This window comes from Asparagus officinalis, chromosome 6 (assembly GCF_001876935.1).
Source record: "Asparagus officinalis chromosome 6, Aspof.V1, whole genome shotgun sequence".
Lineage (NCBI taxonomy): Eukaryota > Viridiplantae > Streptophyta > Magnoliopsida > Asparagales > Asparagaceae > Asparagus > Asparagus officinalis.
Genome location: NC_033799.1, coordinates 28,387,234 through 28,406,600, shown reverse-complemented (window position 1 = coordinate 28,406,600; position 19,367 = coordinate 28,387,234). Strand labels below are relative to the sequence as shown.

The following is a 19,367-nucleotide window of genomic DNA, read 5'->3' as shown; positions in this document are numbered from 1 at the left end:
GGCGAGCCGAGAGAAGCATATTAAAAATGTGAGTGATTTTGCTCAGCTAATGAGGCTAAATTGCACTTAAAAGGCCTCTTTTTTAAAATCAAGCAAATAAACATTCTAAGGCATTTAAATATTATAGATAAATAATCCAAAGTTAGAAAGAACCGGATTTCTCTACATCTCAAAAAACACTATGCGACATAGGGTACTAAAGTATAACTTCTAGATAATTATTGCCTCTTAATAATAGATCCCTAAGATAAGAAATGAATGCGATTTGTCGCCTTTCGTGTGTCCTCTCGTTGGATGATGCGCTACTTCTCGCGTTTTGTGGGAAAAAGAGAGCGGCCAAGTGTGACGGTGATATGGTTTCATATGACACGAATCTCTAATAACTCTTTAGTTCTAAAAGTTCTATATGCCAAAACTTTATTGCTTATTTCTCGAACATATTAAAAATTAATTCTAATCTAAAAAAGTAAAAATATTGAAAAAGATAATGTTATTTAGCTCATGATCATAACAACTTTAACATTATTAACGTACAATATATGATTTATTTGTACATGATATAATTTATTTTTGGGTTTATCCATTAACGCACCAGATGTTTGCGGCGTTTTCGCACATATCTGAAACTTTTTATATGTCACACAAAGCCCCTAATTTTGTGGTGTCTCACAAAACACCCCTAAACTTCATATACTTTTCTCATTGGAGCCGCCCTACCTATATTTAGCAAATAAATAAAATGTTATTTAGAGAAAACTAATCCAAAGTTTGTCTTCTGTTATTAAAAAGCAATGTATTTCCTCCCATGGAAATTTCAGTTATTTACAAGTTATAGGTAGGGAGAATCAAGTTAGAAAAGTTCAAGCTTTAGGCGAATTTTGGGGGACCGCTAAAGTTAGGTGGTATACAAGATAAAAAGAAATTATGGGGGTTTTGTGAAATTAACTTGTTATTTTTCCTACAAATCAGTGCCACAAAGGGGGTGTTTGTTTCAAATCCCAAAATTTATGGATATGGATTTCACCATAGAATTTGAAATCCATAAATTTTTTTGTGGGTTTTGGGATCTCTAAAATTTTGTTTGTTTCATCAATATTTTGGGATTTGGAATACCAAAATTTGTAATATTATGTTTGTTTCATCAATATTTTGGGATTTGAAATACTATAATTTGTAATATTTTGTTTGTTTCATCAATATTTTCGGATTTGGAATACTAAATTATATATTATAATATAGTATAATATTTTAATCAACATATATTATATAATGGTATATTATTATATATATATTATATATATATATCTATATAATATATAGTATATTAGATAATTAAGATATATATATTATATATATATACTATAATATATCATATATCATATATATATATCTATATATTATAATATAATACATTAGATAATACTTATATCTATTAATATTATATTTAAATATTCATGCTACAGTAATTTACTGTAAATTTACTACAGGCATGAACAGTGATTCTTGGGTTCCTCCTATATATATATATATTAATATATATATATAATAATATATATAATATATAATATATATATATATATATATAATATATATACTATATATATATATATATATATATATATATCTATTTAAGCATATAAATGATATAATTATAATATTAGTATACATATATATATATATATACTATATATAATAGTATTATATATATAGTATATATATATATATATATATATATATATATATATATAGTATATATATATATATTATATATGTAGCGAATATGGGTATACTTGGGCCAAGGCATCCTTGGTAAGTGGTGTGGACACACTCTTGGTGCCATACATCACATACACTTTGAACATTGGGAGCCTCACAACTCCTAAGCGTGTGATGTATGGGACAAGATGTGTCGCACATCACTACCAGAGAAGATCCTTGGGCCCAAGTATACCCACTATTCCTATATATATAATATATATATATATATATATATAATATATATATATATATATTATAATATATATATATATAGTTCATAATATATATATATCTAGTACTGATATATATTAGTAATAGTATATATATATAGTTTATGATAGTATATATGTATATATATAATATTAAATTGCTATAGTAATTTACTGCATATATTTACTACACGCATGAACGTGATTATAGTATATATAGTATCTACGGGGTAGTTTAGCTACAGTAGTGAAGTGATTTTGTTTTCCGTGCCTATATATACTTCATAATATTATATATATAGATATTATATATAGTAGTTTATATATAGTATTTATTATTATATATATATATATATATATATACAGTATATATAGTATATAGTACATATTATAGTAGATTATATAATATAAATATAATATATATTATATGTATTAATATATTGATATATCTTATATATAATATAAGATATTAATATAATATATATGGCTATATAAGTATTAAATGGTAATATACATAATATATATAATGCTATAATAATTTATAATGATATGATTATATTATAAGTATATCATTGGTAGTATAATATATATATATAGATATGTAATATATATTATATTTATGCTATAGAAATATTATAAAAATTTTAAAATAAATTAATATATAATATATATATAATATTATTAATATAATATATGAATATAATATAAATATATGATAATGGCTATAGAGGTAATTTACTCAGGCATTTACTACAGTTGTGAACAGTGATTCTTAGGTTCCTCCTATATATATATATATTATATATATATATATATTATATATATAATAACTATAATACTATATATATAATTATATATATACTATACTACTAATATATATAATATACTCACTAGTATATATATATAGTATAGTATATATTATATATAGTAATATATATATATATATAGTATATATATATATATAGTATATATATATAGTATAGATAATCATATAGACATATAGTATAGGTATAAGTATATGTACGATATATGCTAGACATTATTTACTGCAGGCAACACTGGAACGAGTGATACATGATATCGTATCATGATATAATAAATAATATACTATAGTTATCAGATATAATATAATATATTATATAATGATATTATTATATATAATCATTATATATGTATATATAATTACTATATTATATTATTTATGTATATATAATATAATATATAGGATATGAATTATTATTTATATATTCTTGAGGACTTATGTCAACTTAAGATGGACGTCCCGTAAGTTTCTGTAAGCATAAGTGATTAATCACTTGATTGAGCTACAATTGTGATGATTCCGCTCCGTTAAACTTGATCTACTAGGTATTCTAAAACCACACACCAAACACACGTCAAATGTTGAGGTGAACGGCCGTCATGTATTTGACCCTATTATTCGCACCTCGTCATCAATTTTACGGTTTTGAATGAATAGAATTTTATACATGCTCGACGGAGGGTCAACGCATGAGGAATTCATACACGCAAATTTGGTGTGGTTGGGGTTTTATCAGAATGATGTAGTATCAAGTTTTCAACGCGGTAGGAGGATCATCCACAATGTAGTCTCAGATCAAGTGATCATCAATGGACTAAAGAAACTTAGTGGACGTTTCGCACTTAAGTTGACCACAAGGTTTTGCGCTCTATATATATTATATTATAGTAAAAATTATATATATTATATATAGTATAGTATATATCATATATTATATAGTATAATATATATTACTATATTATAAATAATATGATATTATATATATGTAATATATATAATATATATGGTAATATATATATTATAATACTATATATATATATATATGATATATTATATATATATATATTATAGTTATATATCTATATATACTAGTACTAAGTATATATTTGTATCTATAGTGTATATATAGTTGCTACAGTATTTGACTTGCAGCATTTTACTATGCATGAACAGTGGTTCTTAGGGTCCTCCTAATTATTATAGAGGAATAGAGTGTAATTATTTTAATATTATTTATTATATATATTTGATATATAGATATAGTTAATCTTAGTAATTTAAATCTTTATATTTATTGAAGCATTAATACATCATATCCCAACCTAACTATCCCTCTCATTGTAGAATTTCAGCAATTCTAAAAGATATAGATAGTTTTTTATTATTTGGGGATTTCAATATCCTAAAATTGTTGTGAAACAAACTGGTTTAATGGAATCTTAAAACCCAAAAAACTTTTGTAATCCGAACCCTTATATGCACCAAAAAAAGGACAAACAAAAGAGAGGATTCACAAATCCTAAAAAATCAATATTTAGTTTTTTTATAATTTAAGTGGTAAATCTCAAAATTAATTTTGAAACAACAAAGTTTATTGAAATCCCAAACGTCAAAAGAAGCAGCTTGTTTACATCCAAAGCTTTGAAAATCCACCGCGCTTTACTGTCCAAAAAAAATAAACACAAAGCACTCACCGCAAAGTGACATTCAACAAGAACACGCATAGCTCGGCCGAGCCAAACGCTAAAGGCCGGGCCCAGATTCCATCAAGCAAACTAAAGGCTGCATTTCGATTGTAGGCCCGCAATTTTCCGCCCGCAGGGCGCGATGCCTCTTGTTTCATGTCACCTGATGACGCCTCGCACCGCCGCCGTTTCAGCCGCCGCAGCCGGCAGGCAGCGGAACAGCCAGGAAGAAGAAGAGGATGAGGGCGTGTGTTGCAGCGCGTGGCGTCGGCGAGAGCGTCGAGTCGACGGCCGGATGTCGTGTCGAGGATCGCGCGCGCTCCTCGTCCTCATCGGCATCCACGAATCCGACGCCGAATCCGATGCCGATTACATGTAAACAGCAAACCCCCTCTCGTTTCAATTTCGACGTGGAAATTTTTAGGCTTAGATATCCTAAACACTCAAATTAAGCTGAATGGGGAAAAAGGCAAATTTTGTTATGTTCTTTGTGGCTAATGTAACTTTCTTATTGAAGTTCTCTTTCTTCCTTCATTTATTGCTGATACTTTTAATTAATTTAAAACATGAAATACAGTGCGAGAAAGTCCATTGAGTGGGGACAGCAGAAACTGTCTGGATGAGAAAGTTCCTTTCAGGGCTCGAAGTTGTTCCCACCATTAAAGATCCAGTACCTTTATACTGTGATAGTAATGCTGCGATAGCTCTAACAAAGGAACCCCGGTCTCACTAAAAGTCTAGACACATTCTAAGTAATTATCACTTGATCAGGGAGGTAGTTGATCGTCAAGAGATCAAGATTAAAAGAGTAGACACAAATGATAACATAGCAGATCCATTCACAAAGGTAATTGCTCGCACACAATTTGAAAAACTTGTTGAGCTATTGGGTATTAGATACTACAATGATTGATCATAGTGCAAGTGAGAGTTTGTTAAATATAGGTGCCCTATAGGTAATAATTGTATATTATAATAGGACCTATATTAATATAACATCATTGTTCAAAATAATAATACGCTATTTTGGTCAGTATTTATCTGGTGTTTTTAAAAATACAGATAACATTCTTAGAATGATACTAGACTATCATAATTTCGATAGTGATCGTAATAAAAAAGAGATCTGGTTGGTCACTAATGTATATTCTAAAATGTTCTTAGTTAATGAAGTGTTGAGATATGACATCATCATATTGACAAGACTAGTGTATACTCTATTTGTCCTTTTGAAGGACGATGATCCATCTCTTAGATCATTGATGCTGAGACATCAAGATACATGTATACAGGTGCTCATTAGTGAATGAGTTCACTGAACGACTCACCGAGAATATCTAGTCGGTAATATACTTAACTGTCAAATTAAAGTTCTCTAGTGATATAGTACAAAGTAGTCTCTTGACCTGAGACGTGATATAATATTTTATATGTCAGTATAGTTGTACTTAGACTTTAACCTAATCACAATTCTTATTGAGTTGTGCATACAAGTTCATGTTGGGTACATCTCGAGACACGTGTAGATATTAAGATGTCAAGATATGATTCGTCTCTCTCAGTATAGGGGGTTGATGTTATAAGATTGTTTAATATAATTATAGCCTGAAAATCCTTGGCCGAGGTGAATAAGATAAACTGAGTGTCAGTTTAATCTTATAGGTTATGAGTTTAATATCAACAAACACTGTTTAATCTTATAGGTTATGAGTTTAATATCAACAAACACTAATCAAGCTAGTAGGGTTTGACAGTTTATCATATCATAGGCTCGATAATTTGACATGGTTTGACGAAGAGACCGGATTGTAAAGTATTTATCACTGAGTGGTTCTAATAATATTGGGTAAGCATCTTGCAGATCTTTATCACAACTTATACCCGGATAGTTTTCATGTGTAGTTAGCACCTCTATTGTACTTATGGATATGATCCACTGTCGAGTCTTAAGTTGGGTCCTAAAGTCACACCACGCGCGTACTTAAATCCTATAAAATGCGAATTATAGAGTGATGCGTATTATTGATACGCATATATGATTTTTACCAGATACATATAAACAGTTATATGTATTGATAAAATCAAGATGTTATGTGCTTAAGAAATGAATTTCAGATTTTTTTCCCATAAGTTGACTTTTTTAATCATCTGATGACTTTTTAGTTAAAGATTGAAAAAATGCTGAATACCGTATTTTTATAAAATACCATATTAATAATAAATACCGTATTTATAAAAATACCGTATTAGTAATAATAATATGATATTTTTATTTATGAAATACACATTTTAATTATATCATGATTAATGAGTCATAGGATGAGTCATTAGGTGGTATGGTTTGGGAACATAGTTTTAAACACTTAGGTTTTGACTTTTGATGACTCATGACATAACTCATAGGATGAGTCATTGTTTTTGATGACTCATGACATGACTCATAGGATAAGTCATTAACATGTTGACATCTCTTCCTCTATAAATATGAGCTCTCTCCCTTCTTTGATAACTAATGAAAAAGTTGTTTTTTCCATAAGAAAAGAAGAAAGCACTACCTCCTACTATCCTTTAGCAATCTAAAGTAAGATGAAATAATAGGCTTAATGCAAAATACGAAGCAGAAGAATTTAATACGAAAATACTAAGCATGTAGAGAGCATGAAATCCACACCAGGACCATCAAAATTAAATCTAACATGATCCCTATATTAAAGAGAGCATCCAAGAGTTACAAAAGCTTACTTTTGAAGCATGATTCGATGGTAGATCGAACACCCCTTAGCTCGTTCTCCTTGTAGTTAATCTCCAAAGCTTCAAGGGAACAAGAAAGGAATTGGAGGCATCTTGAGACACAATGCAAGATATCCATCTTGGGGTTTTTGAATCCTACTACTTCCTCTTACTTTAGGTTGCTAATGGATAGTAGGACGTAGAACTCTCTTCTTTTCTTATGAAAAAATAAATTTTTTTCATTAATTATCAAAGAAGGAGAGTGCTAATATTTATAGAGGGAGAGATGTCGACATGTCAATGACTCATCCTATGAGTCATACCATGAGTCATCAAAAACAATGACTCATCTTATGAGTCATGCCATGAGTTATTAAAAGTCAAAACCTATGTGCTTAAAACTATGTTCTCAAACCATACCACCTAATGACTCATCCTATGACTCATTAATCATGATATAATTAAAATGTGTATTTCATAAATGAAAATACTACATTATTATTACTAATACGGTATTTTTATAAATACAATATTTATTATTAATACGATATTTCATAAAAATACGGTATTCAGTATTTTTCAATCTTTAACTAAGAAGTCATCAGATGATCAAAAAAGTCAACCAGTTGACTAAAAGTCAACTTATGGAAAAAATTCTGGAATTCATTTCTTAAGCACATAGCATCCTGATTTTACCGATACATATAACTGTTTATATGTATCTGGTGAAAATCATATATGCGTATTAATAATACACATTACTCTATAATTCGCATTTCATAGGATTCAAGTACGCGCGTAGTATGACTCTAGAGCCCAACTTAAGACTCGGTAGTGGATCATATCCACAAGTACAATAGAGATGCTAGCTACACATGAAGACTACCCGGGTATAGGCCTGTCCATCCGGGCCAGCCCGACCCGAAAAATCGAGCCCGAGTCGGGCAAAACAGCCCGAGCCGGGCAAAACAGGAGCCCAGACGCCCGCCCAGTTGCCCCAGGCCAGGTCCGGGCCTGGGCTCGGGCCTGAACGGGCCAGGCTCCGGACCGGCCTAGATTTTTTACTTTTTTATTTTTTTTTTAAATTTTAAAAATCTCTTTAAATTTTGAAATATATATAAAAAAAATTACAAAAAATGCTAATAAAAAACAATAAGATTATTAATAACTTGAAATGACATAAATTACAAATACAAAAAATTATAAAAATAAAAGATGATAAAAAACTTCTTTATTAATAATTAATAAATCTTTTACAAGTATAAATTTATTTCGGAATTTGTCGCATCATAATAGATAAGTACATCCCAACTAGGTTGACACCTACTCACCTATATCATTATCATTTGGAACTGTTTTAAAGATAATTCATTACAAATTTAAAACTAAGAAATAAAAAATATAATTTGATGAATATTGTTTAATCTTTATATCTATCTGCTAGTCCCAACTCTTCAAATTTATCTTCAATTCCAGCCATCCGATCGATGTGTTGTGTTCGCTTCTCGTACCTCTACTAATCTTGTAAGCACATTACCGCTTGTACAGTATACGAATCTAAGCATATCTTGTGGTCGTCGATCAAACGTCCTACTGTATTGAAGGCAGATTCCGAAGCTACCATTGAAACCTGTACTTTTAGTAAGTCACGAATCATGGTGAAAAGTATAAGATATGAAACTAATCCATATACTCTCAACCATTGCAAAATATCTAAAGCATTTCCTTGATATTTAACTAAAAAAACAGATAAATATTCATCTATTTTAAAAACCTCTAATGATGATCCAAGTCTAGATCCACCAGTTAGCTCAGCTACCATTGCATACCTATCAAAACTTACACTTACCTCGGCTTGAGCTCGAAGGCGCTGAAGCTGTAGACTGTTGTGCAGCTACACCATGTCTAGCTGCATACTCATCATAAAAGGTTTGGAAATAATTTCTAATAACTAAATGATGAGAAGTAGCAGTAAGGATGAATCCATCATCTAAGTTTATAATCTGTCCACCATACAATGATTATAACAAACTTCGAAGGTCAATATCCTTCAAACATGGATCAATAAGAACACCAAATCAAAAATATGAGGAATATGCCTAAAATACTTATTAAATTTACTCTCCATTTAAAAAATTATATCTCCAAAAGTGACATTCATATGATATTTGGCAATTTTTTTTTGAATATTTAAAATTTGTAAAACAGCTATAGTAATAGTTGGATAATAACAGCCAGATAATAACATTGTAGCATCATTAAAAACTTGTAATATCTCATTTAAATTATATATAATTGTCCATTCATCTTCAGTTATTCTATAAGCACTACCAGAGCTAGAACTAGGTGTATAATAATTTATAAAATCATTTATAATTTTTTTATCTTCTATTGCCACACTTAACATTGCATAGGTGGAATTCCACCTATGGTCAATATCTTTTGAAATTAGTCTGGACTTATAATTTTTTTTACAAAATTATTTTCATCTTTTAAGTCTTTGTTCAAAAGCATTATGCTTATAAGCAACTGTTCTAACATTTTCTATCATGAGTTTAGTTTCAGTAAATGCACTTTAAACAATTAAATTTAAAATATGACAGATACATCTAATATGAAAAAGATCACCATGACATGGTAATGACAAAGTTGTTTTGATAAAATCAACAGCTATATTGTTATTACTTGTATTATCTAGTGAAAGAAAATATTCTTTGATCAATTTCTAGTTTCATAAGTTCTTCAATTATTATATTTACAACATTAATACCAGTATGTGACTCTTTAATTCTAATAAAGAAAATAACCATTTTAAATATTTGTTAATTTTTATCAATCCAGTGTGATGTGATAAATAAATAACCAGTTTGTGCTCTAGATGTCCAAATATCAAAAGTTAAAGAAAATCTATAGTTTAAATTTTTAAAATAAGAAATTATTTTTTCTTGTTCCTCCTGATAATGTTTTAAAATATCACGTTGATAGGTTTAACGAAATTTTTTTGTAAATTCGAGATAAAAATCATCTCTAAACATATCTTCAAATTCATCATCTTCTACTAATTTAAAAGGAAGGTTTTAAGAATGATAAACCTGATGACGCATTTTCTGGCTCGGACAACATCATAATTCTAACTACCGAGACTATCAGAAGAGGAGGATTGAGAAATCATAGATTGTCAGATATCACCTTGAGAATTCTGGCCTTTGTTGTGTTTTTCTATATGACGTTTGAGGTGGTTGGTGCTGTTCTTATGATGAGCTTAAAAAGTCTTGCCGCACAACGCACATTTAGCTTTCTGGGTGAGGATCCTACCTGTTCATCCTTGGTGACGTTTATCTTCTCGAAAAAATTTCGCACATCGGATCTCGGTCTTTTAGGAGCTTTTAGTGTAGAATCGTCGCCACAGAATTCGGGACTAACACCGGCCGGATCGATAGAAATAGCTGTTGTAGGAGGACTCATTTTAAGATCGGTAGGAGATAGGTTATGCTCTTCATATTCAAAAGCCATTTAATAGAAGGATTATAAAGTATAAGAGATTATTAGAGAGTATAAGATTGTATAAGAGAGTATTAGAGAGAAGTAGATGAGTTTTGGTGTGAGGAGAAGAAGTGAAAAACCCTCTCTATTTATAGAGGTAACCTCCTAGGCAAATGACCAAAAAACCCTCACCATATGACCGTTTTTTATCGTTTTTTGGGACAAAACGGTCAAAAATCAAATCTAGCCGTTATGACTGGGTTGGCCTAGCCAAAACGGTCACCTAAGATGACCGTTGATGCCGGGTCGGATTGGGTTGACCCAGTCCGGCCCGGCTTTTGCCGGCAACGGTCACCGGCTAGGCCGGGCTCTGGATCCGGGCCGCTCGGCCCTGATTTGTTGCCCCGGTCAGGGTCCGGGCCCGGGCCCAGAACCCGGCCTGGCCCGGGTTTTCGGGCTAACCCCGGGCCGGGCCAGGTTTCGACCAGGCCCGGGCCGACGAGTTTTTTGGATAGGCCTACCTGGGTATAAGTTGTGATAAAGATTTATAAGATGCTTACCTAATATTATTAGGACCACTCAGAGATTTACAAGATGCTTACCCAATATTATTAGGACCACTCAGTGATAAATATCGTACAATTCGGTCTCTTCGTCAAACCAACCTGTCATGCACCTAACACTGTGCATAAACACGTTTCACTGTCACCATTAATATCACTCTAGTAAATGTCAAATACAAAGAAGTGAGGGTACAAACAGATATAATAAAGATGAGACTACAATGAAAATAATGTAGAGAAGATATATCCAACAGTAGCTGTAATTATGTCCCAACAGGAAAAATAAAAAATACATCTGATAAACTAAAATAAGAATAATGAGTTTCTAAGACATAAGAGTCAACTGAACAGTACATAGGCACTCAGTCTCCAAAATGAAATACATCTCTAAAAAATTAAAATCATAAATAGTCTATTGTGGAGCACTAACTAGCTACCTATAAATGATGGTAAACTATGTCGAGTCTCCGTCAATCTGCGGCTTTTTCGGATCCCTGACCCGCTACCTGAAAAAGATGGAATCAACGAGCGTCAGAACGTTAGCAAGAACATCTCTACCGCTCGCAGGGGGAAGGAGTTAAAACATATAAAATATTAGCCATAGCACGTAATATATAAATCATACACTCTGTGCTAAGAGGAGTTAAGATTTAGAAACCCACAACACGAGATGAGTATATCGAGCGAATAATCCAAATAAAGAAACCCTCATATATATACACCATGTATCCCAAATTATGAGTCGCTAAATATCAACTCAAAATCCTATGAACAAGTAATACAGAAATACATCAACATCTCATCCAGCACATGTCATGCATGTCAATCACAGTATCTCACACTACCCTCGGGTAGTGGCACGGAGACAAATATACAACCCTATGAAATCCTCGTGAAAAGTGTGTATCGTCACATACAAATACCACAATGTTGGATTACGTCCACAAACAGTACTCGACTGAGCCCTAGGCGTATTCTTGCGGCCTAGAGTCGACAGAAGAGTACGTCCACAAATGCGTCAAACAATTTGGTAGACAAGGAAAGTTCGGCCCAAGATATATTGGTCCATTCAGGATTGTAGATCATGTTGGAACTGTCTCGTACCGACTAGTCCTTCCCGCATCGATGTCGGGTGTGCATGATATCTTTCATATCTCGATGCTCAAGAAGCACTTACGAGATGAAGAACAACAGAGTGTTTGATAAATTAATATGCCAGAATTAGAGCTTCAGGCGGATTTGCCTACAAGTGAGACTCAAGTTTGCATTCTTTCCAGGGAGAACAAGAAACTCCGGAATAATGTAATTCCATTAGTTAAGTCCAGTGGAACAGAGGAAGCTTCCTGGGGGCGCGAAGAAGATATCCGTCGCGATTATCCACATTTATTCGAGCATGTATGTTGTTAGATATAATATTGATGATAATTATGTTATCTATATAGTTGCATTTACACTTCGTGCTGGACTGTGAGTATTAACACTTAACACCTAATCATTCAGAACATATAGTATATACATGGAGGGTTCATTGTTTGGATTTTTCACTCGACGTACTAGTTCTGTTAAATTAGAGTTAAGTGAGAGTATTCACATCCTAGATGTTAAGTGTAAACATTACTTGTGTGGCACATACCTTGTGATTTATAATGAATTGCTGAATTTTGGGGACGGAATTCTCTTTAAGGAGGGGTGAATGTAAAACCCTGAAAATTTGAAAGATATTGTTATATGATAATAAATGAATTGTTTTACGGTTGTATACATATATATGTGAATATATATATAAGCCTGTAATTTTTCGATCCATGTTCTGGTCGGTCGACTGATCAGAAGGATCGATCGACCGATAGCTCTTCAGGAGTTGGGTTTCGGGTTGGGTCAGGTCGGGTCTGGTTGATCCTATATATATATATATATATAAAATTTTCTTTCTTTCTTCCTCTTCTTCATCTCTCACGTTTGAGCAACAGCCAACCCCTCTAAAACCATAAAAATCTTCTTTCGGATTTTGTGAAAGCTTTGAGAAGCAAAATTCAGGAGGAGGGCGAGATCTACGGCTTTTGGAAAGAAGGGTCGAGATTCTTCTACGTTTGACAGATCAACACGAATTTAAAAGACAAGTTTATCTCTTTCCAAACCCATCCCCTTAGGTTTTCGTTTTAATGGATCTAAACCCTAAAGTCGGTGAATAAAACTTTAGATCTAATCCGTAAACAATGAAAAGACACGATCTTGATGATTAGAGACCTAATTATTTGCTAATTGACGAATTAATTAAGATTAGAATCCTAATTAATTAAGTTGAAACTGATTAGTGATGTTTAGGGAATTTGATCCCTAAATCCATGTTTTGATTGATGAACACTTGTTTGGCCGAGATCCCACTTAAGTAAATGAAATATTTGAATCATATTTCACACCTCATGTTAATAATTAACGAGTTTTTGAGAAAAAATAATTAACCTTAGAAATTTGGTGTTTTTTTAGTGTTCTGGTCAGTGGACTGATATATGAATCAGTCGACCGATCGATCCTCAGAATCTGGGAATTTTCCCTCTGGTCGGTCGACTGATATAGGAATTAGTCGACCGATTGGCCTGCAGAAACTGGGGTTCCTCTCTTGTCGGTCGACCGACATATGTATCGATCGACCGATCGAGGCTTGTGTTCGGTTGACTAATGAACAATCAGTCGACTGATCAAGTGTCAGTCGACTGATTCCTAAGGGCAGTCGACTGATCTGCTACTTTTGCCTATGATGATCTGTCACGCATTTGAACACGAAGAACGAGCCATCTATTGATACACGTGTGTGACCATGAGAGTGCATGTTTTGGGTTTGAGCACGCACGAGCTTTTGGAAGCGCGTAGTCTAATGTTTTGCGTTTGACACGATAGGGAGTGATGATTATTTCGGCTTACGGTAGTTTTGGATGCTTGAGTGCGTTAGTCCGTACACCGCAAGAGAAAGCATACGACTACACTCTGAGTGCGTTAGTCCGTGCACCGCATGAGATTTAGCAGGTGACTACACTCCGTGATGCATCTTTGTTTAGTTGGTTGAGTGCGCAAGTCCGTGCACCGCATGATATTGTGGGCGAATGCACTCCGAGTGCGTTAGTCCGTGAGTCGCATGATACTGCGGACGACTACACTCTATATCTTTGGGACACCTAGGACTCAGACGAGTTCTGTTTGTGGACGTAATCCAATATTATGACATTCATATGTGACGGTACACACTTTTGACGAGGATTTTAGAGGATTTTATACTCGTTTCTATGCCACCTACCCGAGGGTAGTGTGAGATATTGTGATTGACATGTATGACATATCCTGGATGAGATGTTGATGATGTATTTTCTGTATTACTTGTTCATAGGTTGGAGTTGATATTTAGCGATTCACAATTTGAGATACATGGTATATATATGAGGGTTTCCTTGTTTGGATTATTCGCTCGATGTATTCATCTCGTGTTGTGGGTTTCTAAATCTTAACTCCTCTTAGTGTAGGGGCATATGGTTTATACAAATACGTGTTATGTTTAGTATTTTAATACACCTTACCCCTTCCCCTGGGGGCGGAGGAGATGTTCTTGCTAGCGTTCCGACGCTTGTTGATTCCATCTTTTTCAGGTAGCGGGTTAAAGATTCAAAGAGTCGCAGGTTGACAGAGACTCAGTGTAGTTTACCGTCATTTATAGGTAGCTAGTTAGTGCTCTACATTAGACTGTTTATGGATATTTTGTTTCAGAGAGATGTATTTCATTTTGGAGGCTGAATGCCTTTGTACTGTTCAGTTGACTCTTATGTTTTTAGTGACTCGTTGTTCTTATTCCAGTTTATCCGATGTATTTTTCTTTCTTCTGTTGGAACATAATTATAGTTGCTGTTGGAAATCTCTTCTCTATACTGTGTTACTTGTATTCTCATATTTCTTATATCTGCTTGTACCCTCACTTATTTGTATTTTGATATTTGCTAGAGTGATGGTAACAGTGACAGTGAAACATGTTTATGCACAGTGTTGGGTGCATGGCAGATTTGACATCTCTGGGTTTACCTTAGACTGCAACCATGTGTGAAAACATATTGAATGGACCCAAAAGATGACAACCCTTGGATCTGTGCACGCATTCCGAAACCCAATGATCCAAATAGCTGACAATGTACGAGACCTAGGAGAACTCACCCCTAAAATCTATCTTGCAGAGTGATGGAACCTAAATCTCTTACAAGCCCACATCAAGTCACCCATATAATTGACGTGGGACTAAATGGACCCTAACATACCACCACGCTTCTGATCCCGACGCCCATGGAAGTTGGCTTTGCACTAGTCTAGTCCTGGTCGAACACTGCAATCCCGATGTCACTCCTAAGTTTGGTTATGTGCGTTTTTATCATAGGATATGTGTTTCCAAACCCAAATTCGGTGGGTAGCTGCAAAAGTTTCAGCATTTGCATCTTTTGTTGTAGAAAATACGTCATTGCAATTCAAGTGTTTGCTTATCTGGAGTTGTTGAATGATCTGCATTTCTTAATTTGGAATCTAATTTGATGATATGACATTAGTTTTTAAATTTTTTTTAACTTAGGAAGGGACTTGCAGCATTTATCGTAACCAAATTTGCTACAACAAATGTTATAATTTGGATGCAAGACCAATATCACACTAAGCTCTTTATAAGTAAATTCATCTGAGTTGATTTGCACATTTGATTGGTGCGAGACACATATTCCAGTGATGTAGACAACAAATAACGAACTAAAAGTGATTTGGCATATCCAACAAGTTATTTGGGCAATCACTTTGTATTTGGCATGATATGGTAGCTGTTGTTTTTAATGATTAGTGTTAGTAATAGTTTTAAAAAGGTCATATGTTGTTGGTTGATTGTCTAAGCTCATTATTCAACTGCAGATGTAGGAAGGTCTTAAACATGAGGCTTTTTCCTAATGAAGAGAGCGGGAAAGCTTGGGATCGAAGCGTAAGTATTTGAACTTAACTTTCTTGCTATTTATCTTGGAGGAGTTCTATATATTGTTTTGTTGTTGGGACAATGTGACTCATCAAACTAGATATTAATATTCTTTTTTATTTACAAACAGATGCTTCCTAGAATATCTTTTATGTGCTTTAAACCTCAAAAAAAATTTAACTGCTTTGCAGGTTATGCATCAAAACTTTGGAGTACTATTGGGTAACTAGTCCACTAAACAACATTAAGCTCATCAATCATGAGGATTAACTCTAGTTGATGATTTTTTCAAAATATTTCAGTGAGTCAGTTTACCTTGTATGGCGTTCTGAAAGGCAACAAGCCAGATTTTCATGTGGCTATGCCGCCTGAGAAAGCAAAAGTTTTTTATGCTTCCTTAGTTGATAAATTCCGGAAATCATACTCTCCAGATGCAGTTCAAGGTAAGCTATCACCTTCTGCAATGTTTCTATTATTGTCATAACTTAAAATTTGACATATCAACATCACATAAGCTATAATCATCTCAGTACTTTTCAGCTTGCAACTGATTTTCCCTTTATGAAAGATTTTCCTATTTTATTATTGAAACTAATATAGAATTGCAGGCATTAATCAGTCTGTAGGCTGTCTAAAAATCACAATAGATAGCTGATCCTTATCAGACTGCAATCAACATCTCGACAAGGAAAGTTACAACCCGACGACTTTCACGTCAACAAATGAAAACTGCAATCAGAGGATTTTCGCGTAGATTGGAAAAAGGTTACAATTCGACGATCTTCACGATGAGTGATGAGAACCCTGTTCCAATAGTCTTCACAATCAATTGTGAGAGTTACAATCTGACGACTTTCACACCCCAAAACAACTAAAGCGAAGATTGCTGAACAATGGTCTTTGTAACGCTCTACAGAAGAGGTTATAAGTAACTAACCCCTTCTAAACGCGGAATTCATCTTCGCATTTCAGTTCTTGAAACGCAAGCGACCCTTGCGTTTCCAACCCTCAGCAAACAAAACACAGGCGACCCTTACGTTTTTCAACATCCAGCAGATGCCCAACCTCGCGTCTCCAGTCTAAGACGCGGAGTTAGGGTCCTGAACGTCAACTTGGGCGTTTGACTCATTCAAACATGAGTCACAAACGGTTTCAGAACCGTTTTCCCCACGATCTGAGGAAATCTCGCCCACTTAGGAGCGGATTAAGGGGTTAGTTACGCCCCTGATCCTCCTATAAAACCTCAACAAACTCAACAAACAGTGGTTGGTCTGGGGGAGATTGGATTAAGGCTGAAGAGATCGGATTTCTTGGAGAGTGGGCATCGGTTGATTCTTCTTAGATTTTCGGCAACAAAGAGGAGATTTAGGAGCAATCATCCTCAAGAGATCAGATCGGTTGCAACAAGAATATCTGATCTTGGAGCATCTTTTAGTAACAAACAAATTTACTTGGCTATTAACCGAATTTTCGCTTCAAACAACTCTGTTCAACAGAGTTTTAACTCGTTCTGAGTTCTTAAACTCGTTAAGAGTTCTTAATTAAACTTGCCACGTAAGTTAGTTGTTCCAGTGAATTGAGACATGCGGATCGTCAACGAAGAGCAAATTCGACGCGAGCATTCAAAGGAGGCACTTCATCGCTACCGTGAAGAACTCAGAATTAAACAAATGGTAGAATTCAGATCAATTCTCCTCTCTTTTGTAATCGGGAATTCGAATTATAATTGAGATTGAGAGAATACAAATCAAATATATTTCTTTCAATTTTTTCTTTTTACTACAAATTTTCTACCAAACACAGTCTTGTAGTGATGATTTCACAAAAAGAACAACGAACTTTTATCCTAATTTTTGGTATTTGGGTGTGGATGGAACTCTGAAGTCCTTTATTGATATTTTTATGCGAAGCATTTCGAAGCATAGATTGTGGCTTTACAAATTGAATTTTCATAAAGTAGTGGAGGGACCATTACTTGTGACCATGATCATTGATTATCTAGTGGGTGATTGTGATTCATTCTAAATCTAACACTTACAAAGTGAACCTCAAGAAATTTTATCCGGTGTATATGTGGTATGAACATGATTGCACTTATGCACTTTGCGTCACTTCAGTGATCCAAATAATGCCTTTCTTCATTTTTTTTCTTTTTTTTCTGTTTTTTTGGTGCTTGTGGTTTTTTCTTCTTCTTTTTTTGATGTGTTGAATGTTTACTTCCTTTGACTAAAATGAAAGTCCTAATTGATTAATGTTTACAATACAATGCAGATGGTGTTTTTGGAGCCATGATGAAGGTTATACCGAATCGAAGGAAACCTAAACTCTTTCTCTATGTAGATTCTTTCCTTAGCCCGAGCTTAATTTAGTTGCTTGCAGGTTAATTTGGTAAATGATGGCCCAGTCACAATGCAACTTGATTCATCAGAAGCAAGGTAAGTATTATCAAAACTTTTATCTTTCATAATATTCTGTTTAAGAAAAATCTGATTTAATAATTTCGAGGTAATTTTAGGACTGCCTCGGAAACAGTCGAAGATGGCAAGAAATGATTTTCTAACAAAATGTGAGTCAAGCTTTTTTTAGCGTCTATTTTCATGGCTATCGTAGGTGATTCTTGATTTTAGTTATACCGCAGAATTAGCGGGTAATGGTTATATGAAGGCTGATACTAATTTACTGCATTTACATACTTTGGTTAAACTATATAATTTGTAGGTTCATGGAGGCTCTTCAATATCTGTAGGAGCTGAAAGATCTCATTCTAAATCTTGAAAACAACAGTGTCATTGTTGATATGTTTGGACGAACTGCTGCCTGAAAGGCTCGATGTTTGTTTATTTTTTTCCTTGCGTTAATTGCAAGCAGACTAACTATATAGTGTGACGGTTTTGAACTTAGGACCATGTAGTTTCATTTTGGCTGATAAACCCCCTGAATGAAAGTTTTTTTTTTTTTTTTGACTTTTTTATGCGAGGAACATTGGCTTTGTATCGGCCCCAAGTATGGGTCTTCACAGTGTAGACCGAGGTGAATGGCACGACTGTGACTCCAAGCCCTAAGGGGCTGTTTGGTTGTATGTTTTTACCCTGTAAAAGGATGGAAAGTGTAAAAAAGTGAGTCCTAATGTCA

General features: G+C 33.7%; 1 protein-coding gene and 1 pseudogene across 1 annotated transcript; one reads left to right on the top strand and one right to left on the bottom strand.

The window, feature by feature from the left end:
* Positions 1-10,718, bottom strand: part of LOC109845974 — a 20,591-nt pseudogene extending 9,873 nt beyond the window's left edge.
* LOC109844808 (D-tyrosyl-tRNA(Tyr) deacylase) lies at positions 4,790-19,367 on the top strand. The gene is made up of 8 exons (XM_020413956.1): positions 4,790-4,850; positions 16,178-16,244; positions 16,427-16,457; positions 16,538-16,678; positions 18,507-18,532; positions 18,615-18,670; positions 18,751-18,801; positions 18,954-19,367. Exons 2-7 carry the CDS (start codon positions 16,197-16,199, stop codon positions 18,785-18,787), a joined length of 339 nt encoding a protein of 112 aa, XP_020269545.1. The 5' UTR covers positions 4,790-4,850; positions 16,178-16,196; the 3' UTR covers positions 18,788-18,801; positions 18,954-19,367.